The following is a 10,431-nucleotide window of genomic DNA, read 5'->3' as shown; positions in this document are numbered from 1 at the left end:
TGCTATGATACTTAGGCCTGATTCCACAGAGAGAAAATGGTTTAGACTATGAAAAGAAATACTGTATACCAATAGGTACAGGTTTACCTATCCAGAATTTGGTGATTATAATGAAAATAAGTTTGTTTGAGATGGTAACTTCAGGTTGAAGTGAACAATAAGTTGGGGAAAGGGTTCTTAAACCTTTGCTCTTCTTGCAAGTCCCACCCCTTACCCCCATTTTTTTTCGTCATCCACTATGAGTCAATGACAAGTGGAAATCCTGAAAGTTTCTGTAAAGTGTAACATTTTCTTGGCAAGAATTTTTCTGCTTGCCTATTAAAATAACTTCTTTAGGTATAGGGTAAAGTATGCTTTATCCTCAGGGCCGGATTTTCCTATAGGCTAACTAGGCTTCAGCCTAGGGCCTCAAGATCAAGAGGGGCCTACATTCAAATTGTTAGCAAAATTAAAATTACACTTTCACTATAGGTGAAAGGGCCTCATAAGTGGAATAGCCTAGGGCCTCTTTTCATCTAAATCCGGCCCTGTTTATCCTTCTAAGAAATGAGAGGGAGCATGGAAAATAGTAACAGTAACAGAGTTGGAAGGGACCTTGGAGATCATCTAGTCCAACCCCTGCTTACCCAGAAGACCTATACTAGGGTTTTGAACCACCAACCTTTCTGATCAACCTTGCCGACCTTTCTGATCAACAAGCTCAGTGTCTTAGCCACTGAGCCACCTCCCCATTAAATACTATACAGTTGCCTCAGACACACAGTTTGGCGTGGAGCTGGAAGAACTTGGTCCCTGAATTTGAGACATTTTTACTCTTGCAACGAGGCTTCTTTGTCCAACTGAAAATAAAAATCACCAAGTAATTTATGCAAAGTAAAAGAATTTATTAAGAGGAGTCAATACAGTAGAGAAACAAATGACACATACATTTAGTATATGTGATATATCAGAAAGCAATAAAAATATTGGTTACATGTGAACAGTAGAAAACATTGATTCTAGATAACATTCCACAAGTGGCAAAGTTATGGTTCACATTACTCTTTTTTCCAGTAAGTAAACTTTTCCCAGTTTACATTACTCTTTTCCCAGTGTGTTTCTTTCCTAAAACTTCCATGTGTATTCAGGGACTTTCAGAATATGTTTCTAATGTGTAGTTGTTGAAAAAGTAAATTCTCACACATAGCAAACAAATGGCCTTGACTCAGAAGAGAAGTGAAAAAAGACTGCCATGTCAAAAGTGCTAATAACAACTTTCAATGTTAATAATGAACCTAAAATTTGAGGCAATAATATCATGGACACCAATTTTCCATGACATTAATGTATGTTTTGGGGATCTACATATAAGAGTAGCTCAAACTTTATTGTGGTTAAAAACTAAATAATACTCTGAGGAAATGATCACAAAACCTCTTTCTTTGGCTCTTTTCCAGATATGTTAATTTGACCAAGAATATTTTAGGTTGGTGGTGCTCAACTTCAGCAACCTTAAGATATGTAGATTTCCATGTCCGAAATTTCATAGCCAGTATGCTAGTTGCGGAATTCTGGGAGTTGAAATCCGTTAAAGTTGATGAGATTGAGAAACACAGCTTTCAGTGCATGCTATGTTTTTGGGGAACTGAATATTTAGACTATTTATCTCATTAGTTTTTGAAGTAACAGCTCCATGATATTAAAGACTGTAGATGTGCTAGTAACCTAGTAACTTGCAGATCTCTCTTTGTCAGATATTACAGAATTCCCTTTTCAAGAATTTTATAGAAATAAAGGCACTTAATATTTCTTGAACATGAGTGTGACTAATGAATGCCATATTTTGACCAAGAAATATATATGAATTATATGTATATGCAAATATAATATTTTTAAATGGTCTCTATCTATACACTGAGACCAAAAGACAAGAAGTTCTGGCAGCTTGCAGTAAGATAATGAGTGGCCTTGGTTCTTTGCACACTTCATTTCCCAACATGTGCTTTGCATCCTAATACCTTAATGCATGGGCCTCTTTCATTCAAACTGTTCCAACCACGATGGTAACTAAGGCCTTCTTTTTGTTCCCTGCCAGACTAATAATATGTTCCTTCTAGGTGCTACCAAAAGAATTTTCCACGCACAAAACTATCAGGCGATCTGAGCATCTCCAGCTGGTCTCCAGGAGGAATATGTCCTTCAGCGGAATAGAGGCCTGTCCTGTTAAATATTTGGATGCTTTTCTCCAGTTTTCACAGTCTTGAATTTTGGAGTGGTTTATCTGAAGCACCAAGCCATGCCAGACAGCTTTGTTGATCCTGAAAATTCAAACAACAGGAATTGTACAAAAAAAGGAAAGATGAAGTCAGTGTTTCACAATGCTTAAGCAGACAGTGTCTTGTGACGGGAAAGCCTAGGCATGCAAATAATTTCTGCTCTCCTTGCCTGTGTGCTCAGAAATATGTTTCAATAATCTTCTTCTTCCATGTGATTGAAGGAATTAAATGGTGACCATGCTGCCAAACCTATGTGGACCTCATAATTTCTTTCAGTGTTCAGTACAGGCCATATTGTTATTCTTACAACACTCCTAAAGAGGCTAGCGTTACTCGCCAATGTACAGAAGGCAATAAAAATGGAAGGTGACCTTGTCAGACAGCTATTTGCCAAGTTAAAGAGAATAGCAATGGAAAAACATCCCTTGCCTGAGGAAAACATTCATTTTTCTTAACCATATACTTGTGCCTCCCCCCCTCCTCCCCCCCCCGGAAATATAACATACACTTAGTTTCCCTTGTGGCTTGTCAGATATTTCTCTAGTACTGCTTTTTCTACTTTGTATTGGGGACTTGCTAATTGAAGTACACACACCTTAAAGCTGATGGGGTTCAGAAACACTGCCCTAAGCATTTTTTTTCTCTTGTTCTTCACTTCAGAAAAAATGAATTCTTTTCTTAAGACACTGTTTGTAATTTTCCAAAATTATTTATCATATGGATGCTCTATCTACATTTTACTCACCATGCAGGGTCGGTCATAACATTCAGCCCATTGAACGCATAGATGGGGTACTCCTTGGTATTGAAATCAGAAATTCCATGCCTTCTGAAGAGGGAATTCCAGCTCGTTGCCAATAGCTGACCCTGTAGCAAAAATAAGATTTAGAACTTTTTTACACTTGCCCCTAACTAGGGCAGAAACGCGGTGCAGCAAAATCTTTTTTCCTGCCATTTTTGATGATGTGACTGTCATTTGATGACTGAGACATCCTGAATTATTTCTGTATTACAGGAGTATTTTCTAATTCTAACCCAAGTCTTCTATTTTTGTTGTGTTCCAATTAGTAGAAATTTAAGCAAAACTTCTGTTGGGGGCATGGCCAGGTGATCCTTAATGAAGGGAGTTGTCCCACTTTTACTGGCTAGTTTAAACAAGTGGGCATGCCTATCCCTACATCTCTGAGCATTCCCCTCTGGAAACATTCTGGTCTGGTTAAGAGAGGCAACATTTTTAAAACCAGTTTCTCTCCCAGTATTTTCCAATTCTCTAAAGTTGGGGTTTGGTTTCTCACCTGGCTCTGAAAGAGGCAACGTCTTAGGTAATGAGGGGCAGACTTTGTGACATGAGGCCGCACAACACAGCAAGACAGCTCCTTCCTGCTTCACACACAAACCCTCCCCATCAGCTGCTAGGCAGCTATTTTCAAGTATGGATTTACTGCTTTTTGAAAAAGTGGAAATCTTATTTGAAAATGAACTGATCTAGCAGGCAGTGAGATGGAGAGATATTGAACTATGAGGCAGGAGAGAAGATAAGAAAAAAATCCTCTCTGCTGTTTTGAAACACCATCCAAAACAGCTGATAGGTACTGTGCTCCTCTTTTCCCAATAGTGTACAAGTCTTGCTACTGAAATGCTTGGTGACACCTTGCCGATGATAGAGCAGTGACGGTGAACCTATGACAGGTGTATCAAAGGTGACACTCCACAAAGTTTTGGGTAACATGCCAATATTCATCAACATCTGACATTAATTATTTTTGAAAGCATGTCCCATTCTCATGTGATTTTGGGGGGCTGTGCTCTTGTGCCAACTCCAGAGCGTCTGAAAATCTGGCAAGAATAGGAAGTGATTTTGCAGTTTGCAGAGGCTGCAGAAGCCTGGAAGAGCATTCTCTGGAGCAATTTGAAGAACAAAGACATTGTGTGACCCAGAGCAGCTTCAGATAGGCTGCAGCGGCCTGTCAAGAGAAAGAGAATAGCACCTGAAGATAAATGGCACACAGCAGATCATGGGGATGACACACGATTGGACTGAATTTTTAAAAAAGAAATGAATATGTAAAGAATTGCTTTTCTTTCATCTCTCTCTCGCTCTGTGTGTGTGTGAGAGAGAGAGACATGGCAAGAGAGTCAAGTTTAGAATTTTCTGAATTTTTGATAATGCTGAGCCCAAAAGCCCAACACCGACACCATGATGGAATCAGGAACTGGGATCTGCCTTGCTTTCTGCCATTCCACTTTGATTATGGAGGGCATTACCCTGCCCAGCCGTCTGTCTGGGTCAGTTGAGAGGGTGGATATCTACCATGTATCAGGAACCTGTGAGTTCTGCATTGCCTTAGGCACGAAAGCTAGCAGGATGAGTTTGGACTAGTTAATATCTCTCAGCTCAACACATCTGACAAGGTTGTTATAGAGAAAAAGGAGATAAGAGTATTAAGGATATGTTAAGTATGTTTAATTGGGGCGTAGTGTTTTGTATTTTGTATTTATGTTTTTAATTTATATAGTTTTATTACTTATGATCGTAAGCAGCACAGAGTTACTTTGAGGTAAGTTGGGTGCCCTATAAATTTTATAAACAAACAAACAAATAAATATGTTCACTGTCTTGATTTGACTAAATATATTAAAAATGTCTACTGCTAAGAATAATAATACTTTTCTGCCAATTCAGGGATTAGAGGAATACATATTAATATGAGAGAGATACTTTATTTCAAAGATTAGATTAGATTAAATAAAACTTTATTTCAAAGTTTTGTTTAGATAGTTAAGGAACTTTACAACAGCTATTTTTGTCATTTCCTGTACAAACAGAATTAAATTCTCCACAACTTCCATTTGGAAACCAGGCATTGGATTTAGTTGGGCAACGTAAACCAATCTTGATCTGCCATAGTCCTATCCAAGAAGGAGCCAATAAGAATCTGTTACTAACCTTAAGGTTAACAAGTGGCAAATTCCTGTCTGTTCTCTTCACAACTGAGCTAAGGCTTTGGGTATCTGATGACAGGAAGGCTCGGAAAGTTCCTTGCAGATTTGCCTCTTGGGCCTGATGATGGCACTGTAGGTCCACTCCACTAATCCCTCTCATGTTACCAGTCAAAGGGAAATTTAGTGCTACTAGGCGGAGCTGGAAAGTGAAAGAAATCCAGATAAGTATCACACATGTCATTGAAGTAGAATCTAATTCAATAGAATGGATTAGTTGATGCCCATCAGGTTTTATTCCTTATCTCAAAAGACCTGTTTGCATTTTAGCATTGAAGCCAAGTTCAATCATATAACCAAATAAGTACCCAGGGGGATGATAATTAAACATTCACAAATTATCCCACACATCAAATCTCTTGTTCCCAAGTATTCTTGGGAAATCATGACAGTTAAATGAAATCCATATATGGTAGATTTATATTTTCTGTGCTGTTACATGACTTGCTTTCTTAAAAACAACATCAACCCAAGACTATAGCTCTAAAGATAAATATAAAGGGTATACAAATATATTAATTTACCCATTATTCATTTAGATAATTTCATGAACTGCCAATCAGATATTGCAATAAACTTTTAACTCCCTTGACTTTATTGATCCCAGCCTCATAGGATGGACAACAAAGGCAATTAGGCTACATAAACTTTATCCAAAACGAAAGCCTCCCAATATATACTGCAATTTCTAAAATTTTGTAGTTAACCTGCTAACTAGAAATGTGGGGGGTGGGGGTCTATTCTTAATACTTCTAAAGGGCACTGAGTTGAGGAAAACATTTTAAAGCAGTTTCTGCTTTTCTGAATGGGCGATGATTGCTTGTTTTTGGAAGTTCTTGGTTGTCTATAACTAAAACCAGTTAGATTGTTTGTCCCGGAAGGTATATGAGGATTTTTTTTTTTAAAAAAAGTATTGTGCCAATGATTTGTCTTGTTGAACTTACTGAAGGAATCCTCTGGGGGATGCTTGTTGGTGCAATTGTCAGAATTATTATGTTTCTTTCATCAAGCTGGAACCAGAAAGAAGGATTACTATATTATTCTGTATATGGAAGATTTATAGACCTTTTGATCAATTCTTTATAATAAGATGCGAATCCCAAACCCACCCAATCAAGCAGCCCTTAATTCTTTCACTATTCACTGCAGTTGTCAGACAAAGCAGTGGCAAGAAGAAGCAGAAGCTAAAAGATCATTTTGCTTAGTCTGTCTCATTTTAGTATCACTGCCATGGATAATCACTATCACATGGATGACAATCAGAATCAAAATAATTGATTTATTTTCTGTTTGGGAAAGAAAATGCTGGGACAGCAAGAATAATGATCCCAGCACCAGATTGATAGTAGAAAGTCCTTCTGTCACTGGATCATTCTGCTTTAATTTATACCTTCTCACTTTAAATAGAAAATCACACTAATTTTAACAGCACACATGCTTTTAGTGGCTGTCTATTATTTGCAGCATTTCTTTGGCATGCCATACAATATGAAAACAAATTGTAGGTTGTACTGGGAAACCTTACTGAGCCTTTATATTAAAAAGACTATTGCAGGAGTTAGTATTAGAAACTGGTAACAATTTCGGTCAGATTTACTGTATTATAAACAGGAAATGAAATACAGTTTGTAGATACCTTCAATGTGTGCAGCTATCAAGTAAGGAAACAAGAGGATATTCACTGATATTTTTTTTTGTTCTTCAATTTTTCAATCCAAGGAATTAGAATATTCAGCATTGTTTTTTAACTCTTCATGAAATGTTACCATCACAAATTAATTATGCAAATATGACACATACAATATATTTTGAAAACATATTTCTTAGGGGTTTTTTTTGTGAGTGTACCTGAGGACCTCATTCAGAGCCAATAAAGTGGCTTATTTGATTCTGGATGAGGGCTGGGGTTGTGTGGATTTTCAAATCCATAATTCAAAATTGTGAATTTTTTATTTTTATTTTTAATGTTGTATGCTGCCTGGAGTCATTGTGTATGACTTGGGTGCAGTGGTGGGTTTCAAAAATTTTTACTACCAGTTTGTGAGTTTGGTTTGCTGGGTGTGGCTTGGCTTGGCTTGGCTTGGTGGGCATGGCTTGATGGGCATGGCAGGGGAAGGATACTATAAAATCTCCATTCCCTCCCCAATCCAGGAGAAGGTTACTGCAAAATCCCCATTTCCTCTCAGTCAGCTGGGACTCAGGAGGCAGATAATAGATGGGGGTAGGGCCAGTCAGGTGGTATTTACTGGTTCTCTGAACTACTCAAAATTTTCGCTATCGACAGTGGTGGATTGCTCCCGGTTCGCACCAGTTCGGAAGAACCGGTAGTAAAAATTTGTAGTAGTTCCGAGAACCGATAATAACATTGGCTGGCCATGCCCCCAAACTGGTCCCCGGCCCGGTCACCGCTCACTTATCCCGTCCACCTCATCAGAGGCTTTTTTAAAAAAACTTTTAAAAGCATTTTTTCTACAACCTCTTCGGCCGAAAAAATGCTTTTAAAAGTTTTAAAAAAAGCCTCTGATGATCCCGCGGCTCAGCTGGGATTGTCAGAGGCTTTTCAAAGCATTTTTTCTACAACATCTTTAGCCAAAGAGATGGTAAAAAAATGCTTTGAAAAGCCTCTGACGATCTCAGGTGAGTTGCCTGATCGGCAGAGGCTTTTCAAAGCTTTGTTTTCTGCAACTCTTTGGCTGAAGACGTGGTAAAAAAAATGCTTTGAAAAGCCTCTGATGATCTCAGCTGAGTTGCCTGATCATCAGAGGCTTTTCAAAGCATTTTTTTCTGCAACCTCTTAAGGTTGTAGAAAAAATGCTTTTAAAAATTAAAAAAAAAAAGTTGGCCATGCCCACCCAGTCCCCACCAAGCCACGCCCACAAAATAAGCCACGCCCACAGAACCGGTAGTAAAAAATATTTCAGAACCCACCCCGGCTACCTGGTCTCCAGACCTGGTCAGAACCTGCTGAAATCCACCTCTGCTTGCTCTGAGAATAAGAGTATCTAGAGGATACTAGAGGATAATATGGAGGTGGCAGCAGCTCAGTCATTACTGGATCTTAAGGAGAGCTGAATAGCTATCCCAAAGGATTTTATTAATGTATGTGATCCTTCAATAAATCAGAATACATGCCCCAATTTACAGAGTTGTATCACATAATCTTATAATTTATTATTATTTTTATTGAAAAATATTGTATAATATCGCCCAAGGTAAAGTTTCCTCAGAACAACTTACAAAGTCCTGTTTTAAGATAAACTAAGTACAAAAATCACACAGTAAATATTTGCATACATCCCTTTACCATTATCAAATTTTCTTCTCAAAGATGTCATCTAAATGGCCCTGTGCAGAGATTGAAAGCCATTTTTTGCCATCATTGTACCAAAGCAAACTCCTTAAATACAGTACTGATTTAACAATACTATTGTACAAGCACTGACACGGCATAAAATGCTGGAAAAATTTCTCACCTGGTTATCTTCCGTAGACACCAAAGGGTCATCAGCTGCAAATAGAAGCGTGGAATCCTCCATCTAGTCAAGGAAACACATACAGTACAGGAAAAGACGTATAAAATTTAGCAGTGTTGCTACACAGTTCAAATAAGCAAGCCAAGATCCTTCATGAAAATCCAATGCCTGATAAATTCAGTAGTTAATCTGCCTTGAAAAAAAAATGAAATTTATATTATGAAACATAAAAAGTCAGCTATATTAGTCTGTCTAGTCCAGCTTTCTGAAATCAACAATTCTAACCAGATATCTGAATAGAAAAAAAAAGCAAATTCAATAATCTTTTAAAACACTATCAAATTCTACTCTAATTAAAGGGATTATTACAATGGCTCCTACCACAATTTTTTTCCATCCTTTGTGGGTCTTGAAGAAAGCTTCAGCCTCTTTAATGATGTAGACCAAACTGCCTTCAGGAATGGAGGAAGCGGATTTCAACATGAGCTCTTTTGAACTGAAGGTCCAGGTGGCATGCTGAAAGGAAAGCAGAAAATATCATATACTGTATCACATCTCTTTTAATAAAAAATATCACTGGATCATATTTAGCCTGTAGTGGGAAAGATTTGTAAACATTTTTGGATTAGCTGGTCAGTTTTGATGCTTGGTAATTCCTAAAATTTACAATTGATCTGATTTACAATTTGTCTGATTTGCAAACATTGTTACAGCTATCACCCTGGACAACTATAGATTTCTTTTATAGAAAATCATTATTTTGTAATGAAAACAATATAAGCACCCCTAACAAAACATAGTACATATATAGGTAGTTAACACCATCTTTTAAAAGAACAGACTGAAAAAATTATATGGCATGATCCGTTAACTCTGATGGGTCTATATCAGTTCAGAAAGTGTTTCTGAATCTCTTTGTCTTAAATGCATAATACAAAGACTATTTGAAAAGTACTAATTTACTTTTACAATTAAAAAAGCAAAATGTGTGCCTTAAGCCACCTATTTTCTGTAGCCTTCCTCCAGCATCTTATTAAACAAAAACAAGAAGAGAAAAATAAATGAATAATAAATACTTGTGACTGCTTCCCCATCTATGTATCATAGCCAAACTTCAGTGTAGCTTCCAGAAGCCAGATTAAAAAATATATACATCTGTAATCTGTAAATATTTGCCCATCTATGCCCATCTCTGCCGACTTTGGGGGAGAAATCAAAATGGAGAAACCTGTACTAATAACGCACCTTATATCCATTCTGGCTATTGTCAGGAGAATCCTTCATAAGTTCAGTATCTGTATAAGAAAAGCAAGTTTGAATGAATATACCCTCCCTTCTCAGAATATACATATTTTCCTCTATATGAACTAGGAATTTGCTTCTTTCTTATCCTGCAGATGCCAAACACTAAATTTATGCCAAGGTAGAACAGAAGAGGATTCTGCAAGGGCAGGAAGTACCTCAGGTTTTCCCACAAATGAAGGATAGCAACATTTCCCTTTAACATCCTGCCAAAGCCACATCAGCCCTGCTTTGCACTTATGTTCTTCTATTTTTCTGTTGTACAGGTAGTCCTCAACTTGTGACCTCAGTAGGGACTGGAGTAACCATCACTAAGCAGTGCAGTTGTTAAGTGAAGCATCGCGTGACTGCACCTGATTTCATGGCCTATTTGCTATTCTAATTAAGGAAATTACTATAGT

General features: G+C 37.5%; 1 protein-coding gene across 2 annotated transcripts in view; it reads right to left on the bottom strand.

Moving 5' to 3' along the window:
* Positions 1 to 863: 863 nt before the first annotated feature.
* LOC117665040 (uncharacterized) overlaps positions 864 to 10,431 on the bottom strand; it is a 29,328-nt gene continuing 19,760 nt past the window's right edge. For both annotated transcript variants that reach the window (XM_034416565.1, XM_034416566.1), the window contains 7 exons: positions 9,974 to 10,023; positions 9,110 to 9,244; positions 8,729 to 8,791; positions 6,200 to 6,265; positions 5,203 to 5,397; positions 3,001 to 3,122; positions 864 to 2,297 (listed from right to left, as the gene is read on the bottom strand). In XM_034416565.1, the coding sequence (XP_034272456.1) occupies positions 2,093 to 2,297; positions 3,001 to 3,122; positions 5,203 to 5,397; positions 6,200 to 6,265; positions 8,729 to 8,791; positions 9,110 to 9,244; positions 9,974 to 10,023 (836 nt within the window). In that variant the 3' untranslated portion in view covers positions 864 to 2,092. The remainder of the gene's footprint in view (positions 2,298 to 3,000; positions 3,123 to 5,202; positions 5,398 to 6,199; positions 6,266 to 8,728; positions 8,792 to 9,109; positions 9,245 to 9,973; positions 10,024 to 10,431) is intronic.

The sequence above is a fragment of the Pantherophis guttatus genome, chromosome 4, assembly GCF_059756535.1.
Source record: "Pantherophis guttatus breed Tessera chromosome 4, ASM5975653v1, whole genome shotgun sequence".
In the NCBI taxonomy this organism is placed as follows: domain Eukaryota; kingdom Metazoa; phylum Chordata; class Lepidosauria; order Squamata; family Colubridae; genus Pantherophis; species Pantherophis guttatus.
The sequence above is the reverse complement of the archived record's forward strand: the minus strand, read 5'-3'. Positions and strand labels throughout refer to the sequence as shown.